The sequence below is a fragment of the Periplaneta americana genome, chromosome 9, assembly GCF_040183065.1.
Source record: "Periplaneta americana isolate PAMFEO1 chromosome 9, P.americana_PAMFEO1_priV1, whole genome shotgun sequence".
NCBI classification, from domain to species: domain Eukaryota; kingdom Metazoa; phylum Arthropoda; class Insecta; order Blattodea; family Blattidae; genus Periplaneta; species Periplaneta americana.
The window spans coordinates 72024499-72052355 of NC_091125.1; the positions used below are offsets into that span (position 1 = coordinate 72024499).

The following is a 27857-nucleotide window of genomic DNA, read 5'->3' on the forward strand; positions in this document are numbered from 1 at the left end:
CAGTCAGTTTGGTTTAGAGTTTTTTAGTGAGATGACGTGTTCCTCAGTTCTGTGTTAAAATTGTTATCACTGTGCGTAAGTTAGGGCCTACATTGTCCAATGTTAGCTATACCATGACATAAGCATAGTTTAGTACAAAGTTTTCACATATACAGTAGTACTATGTAAAAAGAACTCTTACAAAAAAGTGGTAAGGCGATATTCATCCTGTCAAACCTGATCCAGGTAGGGAAACTGTTTATCAACTTGTTAAAATGTTATGACAAATAGAATTTTTTAATGACGAAAAAACTTGTTACCAGACATAGAGTTCTTACGGAAGAAAAATGAGATGAAGTGAACAAATGGAGCATATCCCAACACAAATGTCTCCTACAGCTTGCTCAGGAAATAGGAGTTTCAAAATCCTCAGTAAGAATTGCCACTAACCTTCTTAGATTGCCCTATAAAATTACAGTAGTCCACAAATTGTTACAAAGCAATCATGCTAGTATAGTCCGATTTTGTAACTGGATGCTGGAGAGTGTTGCTGGTAGAGAAGTGGATCCTGAATGAAATGTATTTTCAGATGAAGCATGGTTAGAATTATATAGTCAAGTTATTTCACAAAACAGCCAATACTGGAAAGCAGAAAACTCCCTGGCCTGTACATGAAGTTCCACTACATAATGAAAAGTTCGTGTGATGTGGTTCAAATGCTCACAGAATAATACGGCCTATGTTTTATGAAGGCACTATCAATGCTGCAAGCTATTCAGCAGAAATATCTGACCTTTCTTCGAAAAACTAACAGACAATGAATGCCAGCAGGATTATACTATTGCAAGCACTAGATCTTATTTGAGAGATTTTTTAGAATACAGTTATCAGCAGTAGGTTGTGGCCCCCCTTGTAGCCTGATCTCACTATATGTGATTTTTATTTGTGGAAGGAACTTACAAGACTAAGTTTATAAGAATAACCTTCACAAAATAATGGAACTAAAAGAAAATATGAGTCGACAAATTGCTTTAAGGAGAGTGGGCAGTGATACCTGTGAGATTAAAGAATTTCAGTACAAAAGTTTAGTTCAATATTTCTAGGCTTTTAGTATTCAGAGTGGAATAAAAATTTTCATGATTATAAAATAAATCATTCTGAATTCAGTGGTATAAAAGATAACTAATTAGTTTCTTATCCAAGTGCAAAAGAATGATTGATAACCTGTTTTCTCACTTTGCTAAATGTACTTCAATCTTCAGGTGCACATTACTTGCTACAATCTTCACTCATCTTATCTTATATTTTTTAAAGTTATCAAGTAATGTATATTGTAAATTCTAAAGCAAAATTTAGTTAAATATTTCACCCTTAGTGAAACACAAAAAATATTAAACTTTGATTAACAATTTTTGCCATTTTTTTCCTCATGGGTGTCTGTGTGATATTTATAAACCCGCCTACTTTGTAGAACACAGGCTGCAAAAAACACTGTAAAAATGTCATAAATACCAGGTAGATTCAGTAGTTTGAGAGAAAAATGCAATGGAGTTTGAAAAATATCAACTTATGGAAAACAGCATTTAAAAAAAAGGGTTTTAAATCAGATTTTTTTACTCCTAATCACTGCCAGTCCCCTTAGAATGTGTTGTTGCTGAGGACATAATTTTAAAAAACTCTTATAACACTAGTGCTCATTATGATCAGTTTTAAATATAAATTTATGCTTTTAGTAACAAAAGGATTATATTACATGCAAATATTACTAACAACTTTGTAGTTAAGTTTCTTTTATATGCTACAAACTTAGTGAGACACAGTATTCCCATGTTTACTTTCCTTCCACAGGAAGACATATTTTGAAATTTTTATTCCCCTTGTCCATCATCTTCAAATCAGGTTTTAACTGGTGGTACCAGAGTCCAAAGGCAAGTATGGGATCCACTTGAACACTGAAGAAGTTGTAAAAGTAAAGTGGACATTCATTCCCACATAGCAAGAGGACTAGTGACCGCTCATATTTTAAGTACAAAACTTTCGCTTTTTTTTTTTTTACGTGTTGTGTGGCCTGTTTATTTTTCATTTGACGAAAATCATAACCAAAAATAGGAATAATTATTTTAGATAGTAATTAATTTATCTGGAGAAATGTAATTTTTTCTTTTCATAGGAAATTTTCAATTTTATTTTATCAGTTTATTCTAAGTAATATACGTAATAATCATGAAGAAAACTGTTTGTTTAGAATTGAAGTAAATCACCACAATAAAAATTAATTGAAACCAAAATCCATCAAACAGTTAAATAAACACTGTAGACATAGACACACATATCCAAAACCACTTTCTTGGCATCAGCTATCTAAGAACGTCTATTTTCGCAAAAATCTCGGAATCAATTTTTTTGTAGCACCACAATACTTTCTCTTTATATTTTACATAATGAAAAATTCTAACAGTCATTATGTAAACAATACATTCTATTTTATATTTTCTTGCATATTCTGAATTTTGAAACATCTAGTGCTCTCATATGTATAGTAAAATTTCTTTTGTACATTTCACACTTACACGTTTTTTCTGAACTCTCAACAAAATTTCTATACTTTTCATGGTAATTTATTTCAGTTGTACGTTTTTCGTTTATACATTTCTTACTCTTGTACAATCGTATTTTAAACCCCAGGAGATATGAAACATCATTTATATGTTCTAAATCAATTTTGCTCGAAATTGTGTGAAAATGTAAGAATGCAAAAATACAGTATGTGTTCACTGTTAAGATGCGACCTAGTTTGAAATTCATGGAAATTCGAAGCTGCCCATGCTTTCCTCCACAATTTTTGTGTACTTTGAAATGTAATATATCAGACAGCTTTGATTAGATTTTCTACAATCTTACATTCTTCAAGAATATATACCAGTAATTTGAATACTGTATTATAAACTCAAAGATGGCTTAACTGTGAAGTTCTAAATTTTTCTTGTGAAAATTTTATCATATTTCAAACCTCCTTAACTTTTTCTTCCCACAGTCTTGAATTAATGCTATTTCAGATGTTATTAAATGTAATTTCAGTTATGTTTTTCTCACTTACATGTTTTTTTTTTCCTTCAGACCTCCATAAAACGTATAAATGAAGTTTTACTTATTATGATTGAATGACTACGTAAAAAAATTAATAAATAAATTAGTTAGTGTCAGTCATAATTAATGATTCTGTTTTAGTACCAACTTGATTTCAATATCTATTATCCTTTCACTTCTAAACATAGTATTACTCACTTTCCTTTACTGTCTGTGGGTTGGTTCATTATCCGAGTCTTGACAACATCTGCAGGAGTACCCATTGTAGCTGCCACAAGTCCAGCACATATGCTAAGATAGAAAACCGCCATTAGGCATACTAAGACTCGTTGTTATTATTATACATGTGTATATGAATATATGCACAGAACTGATTAATCTTAGCTAGCTTATGTTAAAATGATGATAATATATCCTCGAGTTTGGATTTCTTGAAATAAAACTTTGTATTAAATCTACAAAGAGACAAACTGCATTATGAAATGAGAAGTATCATAATATAAGGAGAGTTATATTCACACTTGTTTCTTCATTTAATATCTGAGAATCGTCTTGGATTTTAATAGTGGAGAAATGTATACTGTACAAGACGTTTGCTAATTAACAGATTGAAATACACAATTCCCATTCAGTATGTTTTATTAGGCTGATGCATAAATTTGTAGTGTTTTTGTTCATCATCACAGCACTGTGTTGTTAGGAGATTGTCATTTGTCATTTGGAGTGTTGTGCTTGTAAATATGCCTTGAATTTTGCTGAAGAAAGTTTGTGCTATTTGCGGGCTAAAGAAGATGGAGTGTCAAGTGGCAAAAAACAAACACTTCTGACATATTCTTCTGTTTGAGTTTCAGAGAGAAGCAAAGGCAGCAGAGGATGGCTGGAAACATTTGTGCTGTGTACGGAAAGAATCACATCACAGAAAGCACTGAAAGAAAATGGTTTTGTCATTTCAATAGACAACACTCCTTACAAAAGTTAGTGTCCATCCACAGAAAATGATGTTATGCACCTGGTGAGATAAAGAAGGCGTCGTGTACTATGAATTGCTTTTCAGGATTGTAACCATAACTGCTGACATTTACTGCCAAGAATTCAGAAACCTTATAGCCGCAATTGAAGAAAAATGACGGGAAGATTGCATCAAGTGCTACTGCAACATGATAATGCACATCCGCACTCCGTGAAAACAGCTATCCAAGAGCTTGGTTGGCAAGTGATTTCACATCTCCCATATTCTCTCGATCTTGCACCCTCAGATTTCTACATTTTCCGTTCTCTATCTAACAATCTTCAAGGGTACTCTTGTGATAAAGAATATGCTTAACAACTTGTCTTGACGACTTCTTTAACTCCAAACCAGCAGATTTCTTCAGCTGTAGAATCGAAAAACTACTCCAGTGTTGGCAAAGAGTCATAGATAATGTAGGAGAATATATTACTATACTGATTAATTTCTGTCTTTTATTAATTTCAAATAAAAACTTTAGTCAGAGCAAAAAAAAAAAATGCTACGAATTTTTGCATCAACCCAATAAATGTCCCAAGTCGAATTAAAAATAGGGTAAGTGTAGGAAGTACAGAGTGGTTACAATTAAACTGAGGGTGTTCAGTATGGCACAGCACGGTCTAATGATCGTAGGAGTGTGAAACCTCGTAGATATGCTAATTAACCAATGCACTCGCGAATTATGCCAAAAAAAATAATTAGTTCCAAGTCTCCCACTAGGTGTAAATATGGCGCTGTAAGCAGTCAAAACGTGAAATTGTCTGTAACTCTGACGTCAGTGTTCTTCTGGTTGCATTCCATTGTGTCAGTCCCCTATTGTTTTTTGACATATGTTGATTCTGTTATTGAAGTGAATGTTCATTGAAAATTTTTAAAGTTAAATTTTTCCTTATGAAACACAACAGCTATTGAGAAGAGAGACTGTGCACTGCTAGTAAAGTTGTTTTACCAGACTGGCAGCAATAGCAACGCTGCGATATCACCAATAGAAACAATTGAGAAGAGGTCTTATATCAATTAATGGGCTGAAGAAAATGATGAAAAAATTCAAGGAAACAGGTGAATTAGATGTCGCACCACGGAGAGGATGGCGGTCCATCCCCATGGAATTGTTGAAGTTTCTATAGCTGTAGCTGACCGTGCAACACATGACTCAAATTCTGCAACCAGTGCTCGAGCTATGTCACGTGAATTGTTGCTCTCCTGGTCAACAGTTCGCAAGATTTTGTAGTACAATTTTACACTGGTATCCATACAAAATTCATACTGTGCAGCAATTGAAACCCCATCAGTTTAATTATAACCACCTTGACGGTGTTCAGCGTGCCACAGCATGGACTGTAATCATAGTAGGAGTGTGAAACCTCGTAGATATGCTAATTAAGCAATGCGATCGCGAATTATTGCAAAAAATAATTAGTTTCACATCTTGCCACCAGGTGAAGATATGGCACTATAATCAGTCAGAACGTGGCATAGGCGCAGGAAAAAGCCAGGAAAGATCAAACACAATGATAACAGCAAGTTTATTAGGAGCTATGGTTACAAACACTGTTCAACATGGCCTCCCACCTCAGCAACATGTTGCATCCATAACACGTAATGGTCGACAGTTGCTTGCAGCATAAGTTATCTGGTGAAATCAGAGCCATGTAACTTTGTATGTTAGCCTTTAGGTCAGGCTGTCTTCTCCCTGGTGCAATACCTAATTCACCTGTTTCCTCGAATTTTTTCATTATGTTCTTCAGCCAATGAATTGACATGAGACCTCTTCTCAACTGTTTCTGTTGGCGATATTCCCGCAATGCAGTGTTGGTATTGCTGTCATTCTGGTAAAACAACTTCACTAGCAGTGCACGGTCTCTCTTCTCAATAGCCATTGCGTTTCATAAGGAAAAGTTCAACCTTCTAAATTTTCAACGAACATTCACTTCAGTAACAAAATCAACACGCATAAAAAAATAACAGGGAACTGACACAATGGAATGCAACCAGAAGAACATAATGACGTCAGAGTTACAAACAACTGCACGTTTTGGCTGCTTACAGCGCCATATTTACACCTGGTGGCGAGACTTGGAACTAGTTATTTTTTGGCATAATTTGCGAGCACATTAGTTAATTAGCATATCTACAAAGTTTCACACTTCTACAATCATTAGAGTCCATGCTGTGCTATGCTAAACACCGTCAGTTCAATTATAACCACCTTGTATAAGTCAAAAGCTATATAAAATATCATAACATGGCCAGACTGTACTAAATAGAAGCAAAGACTAAAACTGTAAAGAAGATCTTTCAGTGCATCCAGCAATCAAACATTGAACTTAACTCATTGTATATTACAACCCTCAATCTATCAAGACATTACCTCATATGACAACTAATCAAACTTGATCTAATGTAGCCTTGTATAATTTAATGTAATCTAATTTCACTTTAATAACACTTAACCTAACTTGCCCTAAAAGCAATAGCTAGAAGAATATATTATTTTTGTTTCTGTTTGAAACAATTTGGCTGACAACTGCAACTCCCTACTCGAACATAAGCTGCTTTATGAAAGTTACAAATGTTTTACTAGTACCTAGACAATATATGTGTGAGGTGATTGTCAGTAAGAGAGGTGTGTGTCAAGATGAACCTCTTTGCAGAGTCGTAGGTGGTCAGATCTCCGAGATTCACCAGTGCTGCTCTTTGTACATTTGGAATGGATCCTTTCCACAATCCCCTCACTCCACCTCTGGCAAGGATCTGTGAGAAAGCATCCCAAGGACTGTGTACTCTGCAAGCAAACGATGATGAACTTTGTAGACCATTGTGTATGTATACCATAATACCACGCATCTTTCATCACTTCTCAGTACAATGGTATCAAAAGTAGCACTAGAGTGTGGCCACCTACCAGAAACTGCAGCCATATGAAGTTTATTTCTCTATCACTTGCTCATAACTGAATAAACATAAAAACTATGTGGATTTTCTCTATTAAAACACATTACACAACACAAATAATACACTAATTTTAGGTTAGAATATTCACTGAAAACGAAAGTTCGTGCGAACTTCCTAATGTGGCAACACGACAGCCCGAACGTAATTAAATAAACATAAAAACTGTGTGAATTGTCTTTATTAAAACACATCACACAACACAAATAATACACTAATTTTAGGTTCGAATACTCACTGAAAATGAAAATTCGTGCGAACTTCGTAATGTGGCAAAAGTGATGGCCCAGACTGTGTCAATCTGGCAGATTTAAACCTTGTTTTGTCCAGCCAAAAGTGCTGTTGTTTTGGTATTGCCGGTTATTTTGGTACCATTACAAGAGATTTTACTGTATTGGCGTTCTACAGTGACCAGGGTCACCCAAATGAAGTGTTTGTTCATATGGAATAAGAATGAAAATCCATCAGAGACAAGCCACTGATGTCATTCACGAGCAAACAACCAAGAGCATAAGCTCAATTTTATGCACATGACTAAAATAATTATAGTTTCACCTTGAATTAATTTCTTATGTATCTTATAGTTGATCACAAACCTCGGTGCCTTCCCCAACAATCTCCTCCTCCCCTCCATTTGTATTTGTACTTTAACAAGATCTGTAGGGCTGGCAAAGAACTGGGCCAATGCTCCTGAGGTTACTCCACTCATAGCAGATTTCCTGTAATACATAAAAATATAATAACTAAAGGTGTTCACATGTTCTCAATTTAGTCTTTTAAGAATACACTACAAAATAAAATCATGAAATCCCAAAACAAAACAAGACATTTACAATTTATATTCTTGTTGTAAGAAATCAATTCTTGCACTGTAATTCGTTTAGATAGAAATTTTCATAAAGCAAATATTATGTTCACCAACATCAAATAAGAGGTAAACAATTAAATCAACCTTAATAATAAAATACTAAAACAACAAATCTGTGGCTAAGTCACGTAGTTACAATGGATGAAAGCATAATTTTAAATATTTTTGTACTAAGCAACTAATCAACTAATCTTTAGTACTTACGCATATTGTTGATTTCGCTGTCTGCTGAATCGCATCATGTGGCTGCTTACACTGCCTGCTCAATAAACACTTATGTGCGAGTAGCCACTAGGTGGCAAGTATTGCACACTGCTATTAATTAATTAATAGAAGAACAGCGCACAAAGGTGCAGAGAGGTGTTTCTGTTAACTTTATTTCATTTTCACTTGGTCATCAGTTCAATTAACGATTTTGTTCTCTTATGACACTTGCTAAAATGGTACTGTTCACGTATGTTCCCACACAAGGTATATATACACTGATTGTTCAGATCATGGAAGCCTGTTCGGTTGCAAAGTAAGAGCAGTGTGCACTATCTGCCATCTAGCAGCAAAATAACTTTGATTGAGTAAGCAGTTTACGCAGCCATAGGATGTGATCCAGCAGGCAGTGATTGATAATATACATTGTAAGTTGACATTTCCACATGTACTCTAGTTGCTATGGAAACGAAAGAAATCTCAATGCTGAAATACTGACCAAAAATACTAGTGCCATAAGTGAATTCATCACAATACAAACACTTATTTGTCCACACCTGTGGAGTAATGGTTAGCGCATCTAGCCTCGAAACCAGGTGGCCCGGGTTCGATTTCAGGTCGGGGCAAGTTATCTAGTTGATGTTTTTTCCGGGATTTTCCCTCAACCTAATATGAGCAAATGCTGGGTAACTTTCGGTGCTGGACTCCAGACTCATTTCAACAGCATTATCACCATCATCTCATTCAAACGCTAAATAACCTAAGATGTTGATAAGCATCGTAAAATAACCTACTCAAAAGAAAAAAAAAACTTATTTTGAAATATCGTCACACTACAATTTGTATAATTATTAAATGTAATTACTTGGCACATCCAGTCATCAAAGCATCTTTGATTTCTACATCATTGCACACGTCATCCATAACTTTTTCCATAATTTAAAAATAAATAAATCGATTTGCTTATACACCTTTCAAGATATGACAACACGGACAACAAGATTTATTTACAAACATATTGCCATAACAACAATATATGTGATCATTATAATATAATCCAATTAATATAAATACTCTAAAAACTTGTAATACCTTTGGTTGGTGGGAAAAGGCACATAAGTAAAAAAAAATTAATATTTCAGGAGAGATTTTCTTTTTAATTTACTCTTAACTGAATATAAGTATAATAATGAAATTCATGTATGTTGGTTAAAGTAAGACCCTTTTCAATTTAAAACACAAGAAATTTTATTATTTCAAAAATTAGAAAAAATACTAGACTTATGTGATTACGTAGAACAGAAAAATCGACTTTTTTGACTTATGTGCCTTTTCCCGACGACCAAAGATATTTTAGTTATAATAAAATATAATCTAATTCACATAAATATACATCTTGTAAAAAGCAATACCGGTATGCATACATGTGTGTTAAGTGTATTACAGAAACTCGGAAATTGAAAAGACGAAACTTCGTTTTAAATGAATCAGTAACCCATTCTACAACTTGTTCTATAGTTCAGTAGCATTTGTGTGGAGAAATACTTGATGAGGTGAGTGAAGTTCTTTGGAAATATGCACTGAAGTGACCAATCCTGTGAGAGTGGCCTCGTCTTTTCTAACTTTCCCACATTCCACAAATATCACTAACCACACTTGTATTTCAATATACTATTTGGAAATTCCAAACAATATAAAGGAAAACTTACGAGATAAACTTAGTGAAATATAACGAAAACTGTTACAATTTTGGAGATGGATATTGAGACAAATGATTTTGGATTACTATTTTAAAGAAAACTAAGCTTAATCTCAAAGATCCAAAGAACCGAAATAGTAACAGAAGAAAATTATTAATAATAATAATAATAATAATAATAATAATGATGTACTACTAATTCCACAATTTGGGACATCTGGCCTACATCTACGGCTGACTACTAGGATCCAGAATACAAAACAGAGGTTAAATTAAAAATAAAATACAATATAATTTGTGGAGAGAATATGGAACAATGATAAATGTAAAAATCATTTGATTTCGAAGAAACTTGAGTTGAAAGTGCAATGAAGAGTAATGAAATGAAGTAAAACAAATATATTACATAGTGTTATGCAAGTGATTGTGTAAAATGGATAAGGAATCTCTCAATACCATTAGACAAATTTTGTTAACATCCTCAATCCCTTTTAGTTTCCAAAATGGTCTACAGAGAGAGAGGGAGGGAGGGAGGGGGGCAGGGAGGGGGGAAAGAGACGGAGAGAGAGAGTGAGAGAGAGAGAGAGAGTGTGTGTGTATGTTTGTGTGTGTTTGTGTGTATGTGTGTGTACGTGCGTGCGCGTGCTTGTGTCTCTCTACTGAATCTTTCTAGAAATTTTCAACAAGATTCTGTCCTAAAATGGAGAGATAATCAGGATGTTGCCACCAAGTTTTTTGTAATTGAGATCATAATTTTCAATAATTTAAGAAATCATGCAAGCCATATGAAACTGCTGGTGGTAAATTTTGTATCATTATTAGTGGAAAAAAAGAAAAGAGTTATTTTGCCTCCAAAACAACTGAACCTAAAACTAGAGTTTCATTACCTTCTGTTCACACTTACCATACAGGAAAAGAGCCATCTGGTTCTTTCTTCCAAATTTTATCCCGTAATGTCTCATAACTGACAATACGGATACCTGAGTATATTACATGCCTATAGATGGCAGGAGTAACTCCCTGCCACAGTTTGAGCAAGCCTTCCTCCTTTGCGATGCCCACTGCAGTTTGCAGCATGCCTCGATATGGAGCAGCCTGTAAAAGTGAATACCAATGAGGGTGCTAACAATTCTTATCATTCATTCTACAGTTTATTTCATTTGAATATTTATCTCTATACAACAGATAATGAATTTTTTCGTGTGTCATATAACGCATTTAAAGAAGACATCTAGATATATATTTGCATATTGCACTCAATGAATTCTAATCCAAATTTATTACTAGGAGCAAAATTTACATTTAATTTTCTGTTGTATAATTAAAAAAAAAATTATCTTTTAGTTCTAAGTACTGGTAACTTTACTTTTATTTTTGCAATATGCATCTAATGAAATTACTCTCACACCACAATATAATGCAATTTTACTGCCTAGTTTGACTGCACTATGGAATTTTAAAAATGTTATACCCAGGTCATTGAACTTGCATTTGACAGTATTTGAGTTGGGAACCCTTCCTTTGATAAAGTTGAAGAACGCTTTGCGGTAGCATTCTGAACCAATCAAAACATAGCATTTCCTATCAGCTTCTCCTGCTGCTATGTGGAGCACTGTTGTCAGTTTGCTACATGCAGTGTTACAGGATGTTACTACCATGTGTGTGTGTGTGTGTAGTGTTAATAAAGTTATATATAATTTTTAGTGTTGCTGTGAAATGTCGCAAAAAAAAAAAAAAAAAAAAAAAAAAATGTCGTTCAGAGAATGAGAATTCTTCGCATAAATAGTCAGGTATCAGAAATTAAGCGAATGACTCGTTAATTTTATGAGCAGGAGAAGGAATTTGTCCATATATATGGGCATCCCTACATTCCTGCAGATAATATAATACAACAGACATAAAAAACTTTAGGTTTGTAATAAAGAACAGAGTTGCATAATAATTATCATTTGAATTAACGAAGCAAAATAGCAAACCCTGCATAAGTTAAGTCAGTTGTTGTGTAGTGGTCATTGTGACAATGTTGCATCTCTCGCTACCAACCTTACTCAAAACCGTCAGATGTAAGGTTACAATGGACTGGATGTAGTCTCGCAATCCTACCCAATTTCTCATTTTGTCTTGATCAAGAGAAAATACTTCACATTCTGTGTTCAGGTGTAATTAAATAAAAAGAGACTGGAAAATGGTTGAAAAGCAGTGAAAGATTCAGCAGACAAACAAACCACTGCATTACATTGCACAGAATTTTACTAACCACCACCACAGTTTTTGTAGGAAATATCATGGATGCAGACGAAGCTTGCTTCACGCGAAATACACATTTACTATGATATTCCATTTTGAATCTTACGTACACTACTTTTAACACTTGAATATAAGTAATTGATTAACTAGCGGACTTACTCGTGTTAATTATGTAAGTCTGTGCGGCTTACAGCTGTTTCGGTGCTTCATCACACCATCCTCAGAGCCTACTAGATCTCGGCGTCATCTCGAACTTCTCTGTCTGTTGTGTGGGTGCGATTATTGAAAAGTGGAGTCAAATAGTGTGTGTGTACTGAAATTGAGAATTTGATCAGGGTGTGTTTTAGTGTGTTTGTATATTTCAATACAATTCAATACAATATGAAATATACAAACACACTAAAACACACCCTGATCAAATTCTCAACACACAGATCAATTTCAGTGCACACACTATTTGACTCCACTTTTCAACAATCAAACGCACCCACACAACAGGCAGAGAAGTTCGAGATGACGCCGAGATCTAGTAGGCTCTGAGGATGGTGTGATGAAGCACCGAAACAGCTGTAAGCCACACAGACTTACATAATTAACACGAGTAAGTCCACTAGTTAATCAATTACTTCTACTATGATATACTTTTCAGTAAGGTAATTCAAAACACTTTCAACTACGGTAATTTCAAGAGTCTTTGTCTAAGGATGTTAGATTTAAAACATTATTGCGATAGTTTTCATTGTTTAATTTCCTTAAAATTATCAGATCATGATCAACAAAGGTGCTACAGCTCTTTCTGAGCCTTGGGCTCCAAGTAGTGTCCATTCTTTCCCTTTTCCAGCTTATTTATACCATCCTCGCACAAATAATATATCTCTGGTATTCCTTTGAATCGATCTTTCCATCATGCCTTCGGTCTTCCCACAGCTCTTGTATTATAGAATTTCCTATTTAAGGAAATTATCAAATAGATTAAATAATTTAAATACCCGAGTATGAAGAGTTAGTGACGTGCAAGTAAAGCTTATTTACAACCTTGGTCAGCGACACTCAGATTATTGTCACCAGAAAAGAGTTCAGAAGGTGAGCTGGTGGTGCACTGTTGCCAAACTAAGCAGACTTTTAACCTAATTTTCTAAATAACCATGCACTTAATTACAAAAAGCATAATAGTTTTTTATTTATTTTATCCATGCTGATTTAATATGATCATGGTAATGGCATTCATTATCACACTGAGTGCTACATGTAAATGATTACAGCAACACACTCGAGCGGTAATGATGCTCATATCTCACTAGATGCATAAATAACTATTAATGTATTCTATTGTTCCCTACAATCTGTACAGTTATGATCACTTCCACCCTGTATTCCCTTTATAATTTAGATATTCATTTCCCTGCATGCTATTTTAAATAGTCCTTTTCAGTGACTCTGATTTCAGTCTTAGGTTGTAAAACAACTTTAAGATTACATTATAGACTATAATCATACTTTCTGCTGACACATTCTACCATATCCTACACACTGGCTGGTAACAGAGCCAAATATTTTCCTGAGTCAGCATTTAAATTTTAATTATCTAGTAGAAATTGGCATAGCTTCTCTAAACATTGGCACTAAGCTTATAATTTTCTGTGGTGCTGGTAGGCCTTGGCCTTCCATGGGCTGTCATGCAACAGATTTATTGTTATTTGTTACTGTGAAAGCTAACTAGAAAATGCAATCTGATGTAAAGCTTTCATTAGTACCTCTTGACTACCAGTAAGCTATGTAAAATCTATACAGTATCTAGATTAAAGTAAATAATGTAAGACAACTGCTGTTAACAAAAGAATAAGTACCGGTAACAACAGAATCTGGTAATGAACATTAATAGATCAGTTTACACCAGGTGTTTCACTTGCTGTCAGTCCATGATTTTTCCTTATAACTTTCAAACTAATGGACATAATTCATTGAAATTTGACATGGACATACCTTGGTACATGAGAATCATGGTTATGGAAGGACACGAGTGATGGTGCTACTTTGTAGCCCAGGTATGGCACCTGCGCGAAGTGAAGGTCAATTGTATGTTTGTCAGATTGTTGTGAAGCATCTGATTGCGCTGTTATGGGATAGTCAACAGTCGTCATGCCTTTGTGTTATGAACTTATGAGCAATATAGTATGTATAGTACAGTATGAACCGGTACAGTGAAAGAGCACGTGTTTATTGTCAGCATATAGCGTAAAATTATGTCGATGAAGGGTGCCAAAGACAATTTATTGTACAGTTTCATGTTCAGAAACCACTAGCAAAATCCTTCATTCAGTATCTCGTGAAAAAAATTAGACACCACGAGAAAATTTTCAGGTGTCCATAAAAGAGGACATCTGAAATTGCCAGAAGCAATGGTACAGAAAATGAAAAACAGACTAGTGGCCTTTCCACAGAAGTCCTCCTGTAAATAGTCGGAGGTGGGGTTTCCACATGCACATGTCAGCAAACTGCAAAAAAAAAAAAGCAAAGCAGCATGCATATCATATTATTGCAGCCAGCTCTTTGTCAATGCATATCCTGGAATATTGGACATAGTTCTCCAACGAGGTGTAGTTTCACCTACATGGGCATCTCAGTTACCAGAATATTTGGGCTAGTGAAACAGCTCTTCATGATGAAAATTTCAGGGTGTGGTGTACTGTCGCAGTGCCACATTATTGATCCCATCTTCTTCCATACAATGGTGAATACTACAGTCTATATGGAAATTTTCCATGAATTAGTGAATCAGGTGGATAACGAGAAACTCTGTACTGGCTATTTTCAGCAGGATGGTGCCATCTGCCATATCTCCATTGTCAGCATGAAGATTGTTTCATTTCTCAGGCACTTCGGCAATCCACTGCTGTGGATTAATGGTCAGCATGTCTAACTGTGAAATGATAGGGCCCAAGTTCAAATCCTGGTTGGGATTTTTGCATGGTTTTTCCTCAGTCAAATGAAACCAAACTGCTGAATAACTTTAGGCAATGGACCCCAAACTCATTTTGCCATCATTAATTTAAACTTCATCTATAATCATTCATCAGCAGGCTGTAGTACCGTGACTTGCATGTACAGATAGCATCATTCTGATGAGACTGCAGAACTCTTATGGAGATGGAGGGGCGTTCATTACAGGCTCCAACAGAATTGAGTTAGCTGAATCGAGAGATGGTACCAAACAGTGAATCACGATACTTTCTGAAATGCAGTCTTTAGATCAATATAGGATGCAGCAGAATGTAGTCCTGTGACTTACATACAGATAATACAATGTTAAAATTGAAATATACCGTCTATACTTATCTAGTATAGATAAGTATAGACGGTATATTTCAATTTTAACATTGTATTACAACTTGCTTATCGGATAAATCATACAACAGGAAATTACATACAGATGTCATCATTCTGAGGTGGCTGCAGACCAAGTCTCAGGAGGATGGAGGGAAGTTAATAGCAAATTCTATTGCAACCGAATGTTCTGTAGTTAAACCGACAAATGATAAACCTGTGAAGTTCTACCTGATGGATCCACCACAGAGAAATATTGGAGAGCAAGAGTGCTAATGGCTTCATTGCCAAAGTTCAGCATTAGATAAGAACAACAACAACCGATAAATGGCATCAAACAGTGACTTACGATTGTTACAGGTATGCAGTCCTATGGACTTAAACAATCATCCCTACCAAAAAGGAGTGCGAGTGGTAAGCACAATAAGCTTCAGGCTGTGGTACAAGCCTTCAGGCCACGCCGCAAAAGAGAAAGAGAGAGAGAGAGAGAGACAGAGAGAGAGGGGGGGGACTTCCAGCCACCAACGTCGCCTAATCTCACCCCACCAAATTTCTTTCTATGAGGCATGCTGAAAGATAAAATGTATCGCAACAAACCACTGACTCTCTTGGAATTGCAGAGAAACATTAGGCAGAAAAAAATGTTCGTTGATGAACACCTTTAATATGGAGAGACATGTGCAGACATGTTTTGATGCTAACAGTGACCATTTTCAACATTTGCTATTTGATTATTATGCCTCACGTAACCAAAGTACCAATGTTCGTGTCAAATTTCAAATTAACTAGTTTTAAAGTTATAAGGGAAAATCAGGTGACGAGAGCGAATGAAACACCTGGTACTTTAAACCCCCTAACAAATAACATGATTACAAAGCATAATTTGAACGCCTTTCCAAATATAATTATAACGTTAACGCGAGTGACATTTTAACATCTGTTGCCATGACAGTGGTTTCTGAATTGGCATAGTAACCAAAATTAACCCCTGTCCAATAGTTGCTATACCATTCTGTAAAAGTCTGTTACTTTCGACGACTGATGAACATATGGACCGATTCAGTTTCACTCACATTTGTACTGCTGTGGTGAGATGCTGCCACCTCCCCTTGAATCTGAAGCCGAGTCTTGGTGAGATCCAGGGGGTATGTTACTGCAAAACAACACCCTGTGAGTTCATCAATACAATGCTACGCCATCACCATTGACATTGGAGAATTGTAAGTTACTTACCTATTTCCGCTACGCTGGCAGCAATGACTGATACACAATACGTACACCAGAATGTGTCCACATAATTTGTTTTTAGGTGGTTTGGTACTGGGGAAGGCACCATTCTGCGACGTTCATACAGTAGTAATTCACGAAATCATTTAGTGCTGTTAAGAAATAATGTCGAATTTTGTACAAGTTAGGTTATATTCGAAGAGTCAGGTCAGGTTAGTAACAAACAGCTGATTGACCTTTCTAATAACAACACAATTGTAATTACAAAAATGTGAAAAATATACATGTACACTACATGAAACGGCACTGGAATTCAAATTATAAACATATCCAATATAGGGTTACTTACCATTTCTCTTCTAGTTTGACCTTCGTCTACTGAAACACCGGTCCACCATAATGCGATAATGATGAGAATAACCTCTACAAGAACAAATTCCAATATGAATACCAATCAAGACTATTAAACGAAAGGGAGTAATAGCAAACCGGAATGGGTCCTAAATAGCAAGCAGTACGTATCGAGACAAGCATATTCCTAGGTGCGTCTACGCGTTGCAACTTTTCTTTCAACTTTATGCGTTCAAACAATACAAACAAGAGTGGGAGTCCCAAGAGTGCGCGAAACGCATTCAATTGTGTTTGCATTTTCCCATTAATGAGAGCGCATGCAGCAATTGAAAGCTATCCATCGCTGGCGGGTATCTTGTGCGTTATTTCGTTCAACAGAAGCCGATAGCGATCAGTGTCGCCAACTACGGAACTACAAAACAGGCTAGACTGATACCCTGATCAAAAACGGGGGGGGGGGGGCCTAAATATTTCCTATCATCGACATGCTATCATAATAATAATAATTATTATTATTATTATTTATCTTCAATTGATGCTTCTCTAAAAGTGCACGGTTCAATTTTCCATGCATTTACTCATGCAATCTGGGAAGAATATCTTGTATCTACACAGTGCATGCTGAAAAAAACCCACACACACACACACACACTTTGTAGCATTTCCGGGGTGACTTTAGCACAGGCTTCGATGATACGGTTCTTTAAATGTTCCACATTCCCAATTTTCTCTTCATCCTACCAAGCTCTTTACTTAACCCCAAAAGAAAAAATTAAAAGTTGTTAAATCTGGAGACCTGGCCGGCCATTCTATTGGTCCACGTCGACCAATTCAATGTCCAGGGAACTGTTCGTCCAGTCTGCTGCAACATTTCTGTGGCTTAACCTACCAAAATGAAGAATGATATCAATTCTTTCCTCTTTCGATAATGTCATCACGAAAATCAAGAAATTTGTTATAGGAAAACTTCAAATAATCACAACAATGCATTGAAACTGTCACAGGTTAACTAAACAGTAAAGCAGGAAAAGTTAATTATCAGAATTGCATAAAAACATCTTTTCCAAAGCCTCTGTAGTACCATACCATGTTACAAAATATCTGTAGATGCAGTACCGGTACCAGTAACTAATGTTTGTGTCATTATTAGTTATCTTTAAATAACTTGAAAACGATTAGAGATATCTCAAAACGGTTCGCATCATTGTTTTTCTCAGAAAATTTCACATGATTTTGAGTACCTACATGACCATCTTTCCATTTAAAATTTCAAAGTTGCATTGAGATAGCTGAGGGCTAGAATCGAATGTGTTAATGGTAGAGCATTTGGTCTTACAAATACTAGTAACACCTATAGTAATCGAAAATCAAGCATATGGAAAATATTTATATGGTTCCAGACTTTTGATTCACTCTGTATATATATTGTATATAAAAATTAATATTAAATATCAATCCAATACTTTGGCCTACTTGATTCGCCAAATTGCGGTTGAACACTCCATAGCAGTGATGATATTCAAGAAGTTTAACAACTAGTTCTCTCATGTGTACATATATTAAACATATACGGTATATTATGTCCATGGTAATTGCAAATATTACCTAGAAATAATTTAACAACTGGTTCATCTGAACCGGTGCGAATCGGCCAAATATCATCACTGCCCCATAGGCACTCGTATTTGCGATAATCTTCAATAAAGCTAATCATACTTGCTGCCATTTTCAGCTTAAAAGGTCCACCATCACTAAACAAAAGAATTTTCAGTTTATTCACGGCCACATACTATGATTTAGACGGCCACCCAAAATAATCAGCTGCTCGCTATATACTGTTAAACGAAATACACACAAAATACCCATTATATCAGATGATGGGTAGCTTTCAATTCCCGCATGCACTATCATTTTAGTTAAAAAAGGCAAACTCAATTAAATGCATTTCGTGCACTATTGCATGCATTGCTTGAATGTGTAAAAGTTGAAAGAAAGGATGAACCGTGTAGATGTACCTTTAAGTGCGGTCCAGTACTAGCATGCTATCCCAAAAATGGAGTGACACATTTTCACACCAATTTTGTTGCAGCTATTTTCTAAACTGCAAGACATATTCCAATCATGTAAACGGCAGCGACAGACAAAGAATCGTTGAATTAGAGTGGGTGATGTCATCTGGCAATACGTGAGAGAGGGAAAGTTGCACGAACTGGCGGGTCGCACAACAGCCAAGGCAGTGTAACTCAATTATGTGAAGTGATATAATGTTAGCAGTGCTGTCAGACAATTCATAACGAACCAGGCTACAATTTAAATTTAGCAACAATCAGCAGTTGACATGTTAAATTGGAAAAATTCGCGAGTGAAATTGATTGAAGCAAGAAAATTCACAATGTCGAGGCATATGTAGTGCAAATGGGAGCTGGAATATAAGCAAAAGGTAGCAAATGATAGAGTAGGATGGTGACTATAGCTACCAATATGTTTACTCTCAAGGCATACAACATGGCTACTCCCAGGAATCCCAGCAGCGAAGTTAATTATAGCCTACCGGGTTCTCAGGGCATCTGGAAAGAAGCGATATTGTCACTGTTGACGTTACCTCAACAGCAATTCTATCGATGATGTAATCATGCATAATAACTTGCGGCTGTCTCTTCGATGCAGCCTACCCCAATTGTTTAAATGATATTTATATAGTCCTCTGATTGGGGTTCTGGCTGATATGTACATCTATTATCAGACAGTACATCTCACTTGATGATATGTGTCAAATGGAAAACAATTGTTTGTATGCATCTGAAGTCTGAATAGCGTAATACGTAGCTAGTTGGGGATGTATGCAATAGAGATAGAAAGGAACTTCCCATCCTACCCCATTATCTTCTCCTGGCCTAGTTGCCTCATAAGTGGTGCCTTCTTGGTATCACTAGTGAGGTTCAGACCTGTCTTCGGACAGTTGACTAAACAACATATAGTCCTCCACTATATTCAGTAAGACAGCTCTATCAGTAGAGCTAAAATTTGGCCCTCTTGGTTTCTTTTTAGAATCATACATCTTCTAACTTCTAAAGAGAGCAGAAATGTATAATAAACAATGAACAATCAAGTAACTGAGACATCAAGTGATCTCCCATCACAACTTAATTTGATTAACGTTTTTGCAACTGGCCAGTCTCCAATATTTTTAATAAAATGACTCCATACTTCATTAATTTTTAAATTTCAATGTTTGTTCCTCTTCCTTCTCACATATCAAAATACTGTTGACTCTTCACATAACACCAAAAATGACTCGTTTGTTTTGAAATTTTATGTGGATAGATGGTGTTGTCACGTCAACTAGTAGGCTTTTATATTGTAACTTTTATGCAACAACGATGCGACTTTTACTTCTAACTTTAATCACACACCTGTCAACAATGGGTATTCCACTCAACACAGCAACGCCATAGTCATTATTGCACTCCACCAGACGACAATGACAATTCATGTGTATTATTGAGAAGAACAACAATGTACTCCTAATTTCAACTAATGTTCTCAAAGCACTATGTACAAAACAAAACTGTCAGTTCACAGTTCGTTCGTCTGAGCTAGTTCTTCTAGCTCACTCACTCAAGTTCATGGCACGTCGAACCTCGAGACTTCCAGATACAGTTCACTACATTTCGAACCCAAGACTTCCGGGTACGTTGCACTGCACTTCGAACCCAAGCCTTCCAGACGCGGTTCCCTGCACGTCGAACCCTGCCCTCCAGATGCGGTTCCTTGCACTCGAACCCAAGACTTTCGAATATGCCACATTCGGCTGGACACTGCCACAGTTACAGACTCACTCAAGTTCACTGCACGTCGAACTCAGGTTCACCTTGCCTGAAGACTAGCTAGCTCTCTCACAGCTGACTAACTGACTTCCTCCTAAAGGCCACTCGCGCTTTTATTTATTAAATCAAACGTTCTCGATTGTTCTGTGTTGCAAAGCCACCAAAGCTGAAGTCCGAGCTCCGCATCCTGTGCCTCCCTCTCTGCCAGACGCGTGCGTAGACTCCTGAGGCAACTAGAATCTTCCAGCACGGTTGCCACAATATTAATTTTATATTTATTAGTTATTGACGGATGCAAATTTTTTATCTAATCACTAGAAATACGAGTAATGGAAGAAAATCTAGACATACCTAACACCAAACAAACGACATAAATAAGTTTTCGCGTGACGTCACTCCAATGAGTTGAATATGCATGGTTTCTTAATCTGAGTTATTTTGTTTCATTCCTATAATTTATTTTTATTTGCTAGAGACTTTGAAATTTATTTTAGTGTTAACAATGATACATTGCTACAAACATTCTTAGTCATGACTTGGGAGATGAATTTCGACACAGTAGTATAAAATAATTTGATATGTTTAATTACGATGGAAGGAGAGCTCGTTCTTTCACATAAATATCTTTATGGATTAGATTAGACTTTCATTAGCTGTAGGAATTAAAATAAAATACCCTATTTTCTCGAATATCCTGTGCCCTCGAATAAGCCACACACCCCACTTAAAATAAAACTTTCAACAAATGTATTCATGACAAATTAAAAACAATTAAACACAAGTGTAATTCAGATAACAATAAATTTTATCCTAGAACAGGACGCATTTCAAACCCATCCTGTGTGCACACACTGCATTCATGTCAGTTTGTTTTGCTTAATCGGCCATTTACACAATATCTTGCAACATTAACAGCATTCATCATTGTTTCCATGTTCCTCCACATCTTTGCTGCAAGTAAGGATCGCAATCTCATACCTTTAGTGGTACATTTTTAGAATTGAAAATATAAGACGCACAAACTATACACTTATCACACTTGAACTTGATTCTGACACATGTACCGCTAATTCAAACACCATTTAACAATGTTAACAATTGAAATACCCACACGGGAAGATAATGGCATGCACTAGGTACTACCTTAGGAGTTGCACGGGAGGAAAATCGGGTAATGTTGCCAATTTCATTTCGAATAAGCCGCGCACCTGCATTTTTTACTTGTATATTTCAGAAAAGAAGTGTGCGGAGTACTCGAGAAAATTACAATTTTACAGCATTTCAATTTATTTTTTGTTTTTCGATATACACCTTCCTCTCATTGTAGAAAGTGCATCTTAGTCAAGCAATTGGTCTTCAATTTTTTTAGATAAATTCTTTCTTGGGTGCCTGCCATTTTGGTGAGATACCTCGAAACACCTGGCATTACATCTGGACAATGATTGCCAATACTCTTGATGATCATATCATCATTCCATTTTTGAAGAAGTCTTTGGGTGAGCTCAAGTTGGTTCCTGCCAGAGAATTGATATAACTGCCATTCCATCTGGTTGTTTTACTGGATATTATCGACCCCACTATAAGAACTAAATCCTATGAGACACAGCTGGTAAAGTCCATATTGAATGTAAAACCTATGAACCTACCAATCCTTGTTGCCTAAAAATATAATGTAACCAACACAGAAGTGTTTGCGCTGATTGTTGGAGCAAGAGGCACAATATCTCGCTTCTTTGTTGATTTTTTTCACCGGTTTAATCTTAAAAGACCATTCATTTCTAACATCGCACTAGCTGCCATTAAAGGGTCAGTAAAAATTCTTAAAAATCATCTATACACTCCATCGAATTGATCTCTACCCTACTGTTTGTCTTCACTTCCTTATTTTTGTGTATTTTGTCCAATTTTATTGTATTTTTGTTAATATCATGTATTTTATTAGTTTCATTCTTCTTTAAATCTTTGGTATGCTTTGTCAATCAGGTAACCTCTCTCTGTCTTTATCTTTAATTCTCTCTCACAAGAAGAAGTAATTTAGAACAAAGTCAGGAGATCGGGCTGGCCAAGCTATTCATCCTCATTGTCCAATCCACTGTAGGGGAAATAACTGGTTAATAACTTGCCGAGCCCTATGTGAAAAATGAACCAGACAACCATCCTGCTGAAATAACATCATTCACCAAAGCGCAAAAGAAACATCATGAAGCAACTGGTGCAAAATATTTCGAAGGAAGCGTGCATATTTTCTACCATTCAAGTTCTCCTCAAAAAAGTATGGTCCTATGACTCGGTGTCCGAGAAGGCCACACCAATGTTGAGGCTTCATACATGCTGGTAATCCACTTCACATAGCCAGTGTGTGGATTAACTGGAGACCAGTAATGGGCATTGTGGAGATTCACCTGACCATTACTTTAGAAAGTTGCCTCATCAGTCCACAGAATTCTGAACTCGAAATCACGGTCCACATTTGGAAACCAGTTTCAGAAATCAACATGAGTCTGGAAGTCATGTCCCCCAAGTTCCTGATGCAGATGAATATGGTATGGATGAAATTTGTTGTCTTTGAGAGTTCTAAACACTGTACTATGGTCCAATCTTGAGTCACGGGCAATCCTTCTTGTGGAGTTATGAGAATTAACTATCACTGCAGTGAGGACATCGGCAGCTTTCTAATTTCTCACAGGTAGTCTGATACGCTCACCCTTGTTGTGTTTCAGCTGCACCACACCGTTTGTACGCACACACTTTGCAAGACGCTGGAAAACATTGTACGAATGAATATCTCTGTGTAAACATGTGCTGCTTCTCTGCAATTCCGATGGCATTCTCCAAGTATCATTAACATGTGGAATGGTTCTTCATTTGTGAATGGCATTTTCCAAATAGCAAACTCACAGGGAGATGACGTGATATGGACGAATAAACAAAATTCTACTGTTACTATGCAAAATAAAAGACAATGGTTTCCAGACCTGCAGTGTTTATAATTTATGATGTACCTACTACTGCCACAGTATGTACATAAACAATGTACAACATTTCTCAGAAGATATCATTTTTGTTGTTTTGTGAATAAACACTAAAAGTTAGAAAAAAAAAAGTTTCAGTAAAGTTGTTTCTTCTTAAAAGTAGTTTTCAATGGAATCTTCAATGACCTATGTTCTCATCTGAAATTTCGAAGTTGACCACAGATACCCCTACTTCCGGTTTATTAAGGGAAATGGTACTATCACCAATCGATTCTTTACATAGGTTTTTGTTATCAAAAATTTTTTATGAACAACCAGTATCCTATAGTTTTCGAGAAAAAGGCTGATACAGGTGGTCTGAAAAACCTGGTATACAGAATGAAACTCTAAAATATTTGTTTCTCAAAACACCATTTTAGACTATGTGCCCTTTTCCCATAGACTACTTCAAATATTTTACTTACCTTATAGTAAGTGCGAGGCATTCCTCAGGTGATACACTTTTTCTCATTTATGTTGTTTTGTATTATATTCGCCGTTAACTCACTCAATAACTAATAAAATGTTGTTGTTGTTTTCTAATGCCAGGAGTTTGACAATAAAGTCATTTGACCTCTTGCACTCCAATATTTTTCAAAGATATTATCATGGCCAGCCACTGAAGCACAGAAAATAAAATGTAGTTTTGCTCATTCTGAAGTAATTAAAAAATTTGTCATCGTACATTCTCAATGATTGATACAGCAAATGAAACTGGCTCTCATTTTTGTTTTCTATAATAGGATGAACCCCCCAAAAAAACTGTTCCGACAAAGTCGCCCCCTTCTACGACATAATAAGAGCCACAACAGTGCTTCTTCTTCATTTTGGTACTAAGCTTGTGGTGTGGTGCGGTGTGGTGTGGTGTGGTGTGGTGTGGTGTGGTGTGGTATGGTGTGGTGTGGTTGTCTGTGTCGATATGGACTTCAAAGTTGTAGTCCGTGTGAGTTAAGCCGACCACAAAAAAGAAGTCCGCATGTGGTGAGTTCTGCGACAGCACAACCACACAAAACCTGCAAAATAATCGCAAAGTTGTGGTCCATGAGAGTTGAGCCTAATGGAGGAAGCTGAAGGCTAAATAAAGTTTTTTAAATAAAATGTTGTTGACCAATGCTAAGGATCTTGGATTTCTTCCATTCTCCTGTGGGCATCCCAATAGTATTTGATGAGCTGCGATTTATTTCTAAATAAAATAATGATGCATATTAATTACACATTGTCCGGTTATAGTGTTTGTCCTCACAACTGGCATCCATGTATTTTCTTAGGTAAATATTAATTAATAGTGATTCTTTGAGTAATTATAATTAAAATAGTCGATATTTAAAAAGTTTACAGTAGTATATTATAGGATTTATATGTGTGAAAAATATGTGGATAGGAAGTTGCAATATCAAGTATAGAGACATTGACGCACTATTCATATCATCAAGAAACTCAATTGAAATATCTTATACAAATTTAATTTCACTGGAATGATTCCACTCAGGCTGCTTCAGTGTATTAAGTTGCTGCCTTATTGTTGCGGAACTTCAGGACTCCTTTCCAACATAAGAACTTCCTTTGGTTTTTCCTTAGAAAAGCGTAGTTGTATAATAAAGACGATTCTGAAACATGAGGATATTACTCTATGAGCTTATTATAGTGGTTATCAAGCCATATAAAATGAATAAAAACCGAGATAATATCATACAGATAAAAATATATATTGTTGTGGGAGTCAAAATGTTTATGCTATTAGTGAAAAAAGTTTAAACAACAAAGACATAATGACATAAGTTATCTCAGTTATGTATATAACTGGTGGCCACATATCTCCCTTACTTCAAGTACTAGTCTTCATTTTGAAAATGGTTAGAGATACGATTACCTCTTCAGACCTTGAACAGAATTTACACATTGAAGCATTATTAATTACAATATAATGTGCTAATGTTTCTTATGAGAACACATCGAATTAGCTTCATCAGTGACTACTCTGACTGTAGTCATGGTAGAGAGTGCCTCAGCAAAGAAAAAACAAAATGTCAACTAAAAACGTTAAACTTTCAGAATGTCAATATATGCATAGTAAGAACATATGCTTATTTGAATTGACACCCTATTTATATTCGTTGAGAGAACTTATACATAATCATTTTCAAAATAATCATAAACATTTGAGTTGACACTCAACATTTATCGTAAGTAGATTGTTCGGGATTCTGCTTGGGTGTGTGCTAACAGTTGCAGTGGTAGTAATGTTCAGTATTATGGCGACTGCATATTTAATAGCGCAGCTGACGAATTCGACCAAGTCCTCATTAATATTACACGTTACCAAATGCATCTGAGCAGGCATCAGTATGCGATGTTTTGAATAACTGAAATGAAAGTAACTCATCACACTTGCAAATAAAAAGCATATTGCATTATTTCTATAGGGAACACAGCATCACAGAGTCCTCTGACAACATTCTCCACTGAAGATAATTCATGTAGTTCAACAGTTACACGTAACTAATATTCAGCAAATCTGATTTTGGTTCCCAGTAAAGGAAACGGAGAATTATTTCCCACATAATGAGATTAGGTCTCCTTATTGCACTGTCTCAAGTCATTATTTTGCATTATTCTGATGATGTTATTAATAGTGCCATTACTTCCGAATATTGTGAGTTCATAAACTTCAAGAAGGTCAAGAGACGGAGGATAGGAAAGTACTAATGAGAAATGGACAGAAGAAGAAAGACCTTACAGAAAATGAAAAAATCACCATCTATACATCCACCCATACATATGTCAATCTAGCTATCTACCAGTGGCAGTTCGTGGTATGTAACCTTATTCTCAAACACCCTAAGTAGTTTCTGAGTAAATGGTTCCTGAATTTAGAACAATTTTTTTTTCTAATATGGTACTCTCTTTCTGCCATTCCTGTATTGAAACAATAAAATATAATTTTTTTTCTGTGGCCAGCTCGCAACTCACTAACATTTGTTTATCACACCGTGCAAAGAGCATTAGTCTGTGTTTGATAGAAACAGAGGAAAAAAATAATTTATATATTCATATTTATACGCGAAAATGCTGTTACCAGCTCTACCCAGTACCCTTAAGACTCTGAATCCTTGTGACAGTTCCAGTATTTCTATAAATATGAGTTTAACTTTGAAATGGCTTTAATAATACTTTTGTGGTTACATATTCCATTCCTACGAAATAATATACCGGTATATGCATCTCCCTTCTGTAAAGAAATAAGGTTTCCTTATACAGTAGTTATGGTCTTCTGTTTGCCCCTAAGTGGTAGTTTTGCACCACACTAAAGCTTTTCTAATTAAAGCTACTTTTGGACTACATGAGCTACTGGGAGTTAACAAGTGATAACAATACAATAACAGTGTAATTATGAAATAAAAATGGCAGGAGAAATCCAAATTCAAAAAGAAATTCGCCCCACAGTCAATTTGTTACAAATCTCACAGCATCCAGACTATATCTTGGATTGGTAGGAATAGCTTTTGCTTCACTTACGTAATCAGAATTAAGTCCAGACCAAGAATGACTGTTGACATCACGAAGAATGCTGCAGGAAATGTGAGGAGTGTAGCTTTATACAGCATAGTATATAGTGGAGCAGATGCCAGCGGCATTAGAGATTGTGTGAGTGAGGCAAGGGAGAACACAGTGCCTGAAACATCGTCATTCAAGGATAAGTTGGGATAAACATGAATTCAGACAGGGGTGTATTTCAGGCCTGCAAGGTCTTATTTTTCGAGGCCGAGTGGACCAGGGCACTTTTCTGATTTTCATATCATCGACAAATTTCGCATGGATAAAAAATCATATTATATTCATATTTAAACAATTTTATTTCAAAGTGAAGTTTACACTTCAGACCTAACAACCTCTTTATCTTTGCTATCAAGAAGTTGCTCTGGTTTTGTTTTTGTACGGCTATATGCAACCAACTGTTTCTATTCAAACAGAAAAGCCCAACTTATGCTTCGAAATCCCAAAGGCAGGGATTTTTTTAAATTTAGAAATACACCACCACTGAACTCAGATGTGGCACATTAGGTCCTATACAGGA

At 35.8% G+C, this 27857-nt stretch overlaps 2 protein-coding genes across 7 annotated transcripts in view; both read right to left on the reverse strand.

The window, feature by feature from the left end:
* Positions 1–24920, reverse strand: part of Ucp4A (Uncoupling protein 4A) — a 51395-nt gene extending 26475 nt beyond the window's left edge. For both annotated transcript variants that reach the window (XM_069835016.1, XM_069835015.1), the window contains exons 1-7: positions 16943–24920; positions 16600–16745; positions 16440–16519; positions 10700–10890; positions 7621–7743; positions 6660–6857; positions 3265–3357 (exon numbers count right to left, since the gene is read on the reverse strand). In XM_069835016.1, coding sequence (XP_069691117.1) covers positions 3265–3357; positions 6660–6857; positions 7621–7743; positions 10700–10890; positions 16440–16519; positions 16600–16702 — 788 coding nt within the window. In that variant the 5' untranslated portion in view covers positions 16703–16745; positions 16943–24920. The remainder of the gene's footprint in view (positions 1–3264; positions 3358–6659; positions 6858–7620; positions 7744–10699; positions 10891–16439; positions 16520–16599; positions 16746–16942) is intronic.
* Positions 24921–25068: 148 nt separating this feature from the next.
* The window catches only part of LOC138706077 (probable peptidoglycan muropeptide transporter SLC46), a 33197-nt gene continuing 30408 nt past the window's right edge, over positions 25069–27857 (reverse strand). For 4 of the 5 annotated variants that reach the window (XM_069835009.1, XM_069835007.1, XM_069835011.1 and 1 more), the window contains 2 exons: positions 27299–27455; positions 25069–25389 (listed from right to left, as the gene is read on the reverse strand). In XM_069835009.1, coding sequence (XP_069691110.1) covers positions 25299–25389; positions 27299–27455 — 248 coding nt within the window. In that variant the 3' untranslated portion in view covers positions 25069–25298. The remainder of the gene's footprint in view (positions 25390–27298; positions 27456–27857) is intronic. The other variant, XM_069835010.1, reaches the window with a different exon arrangement.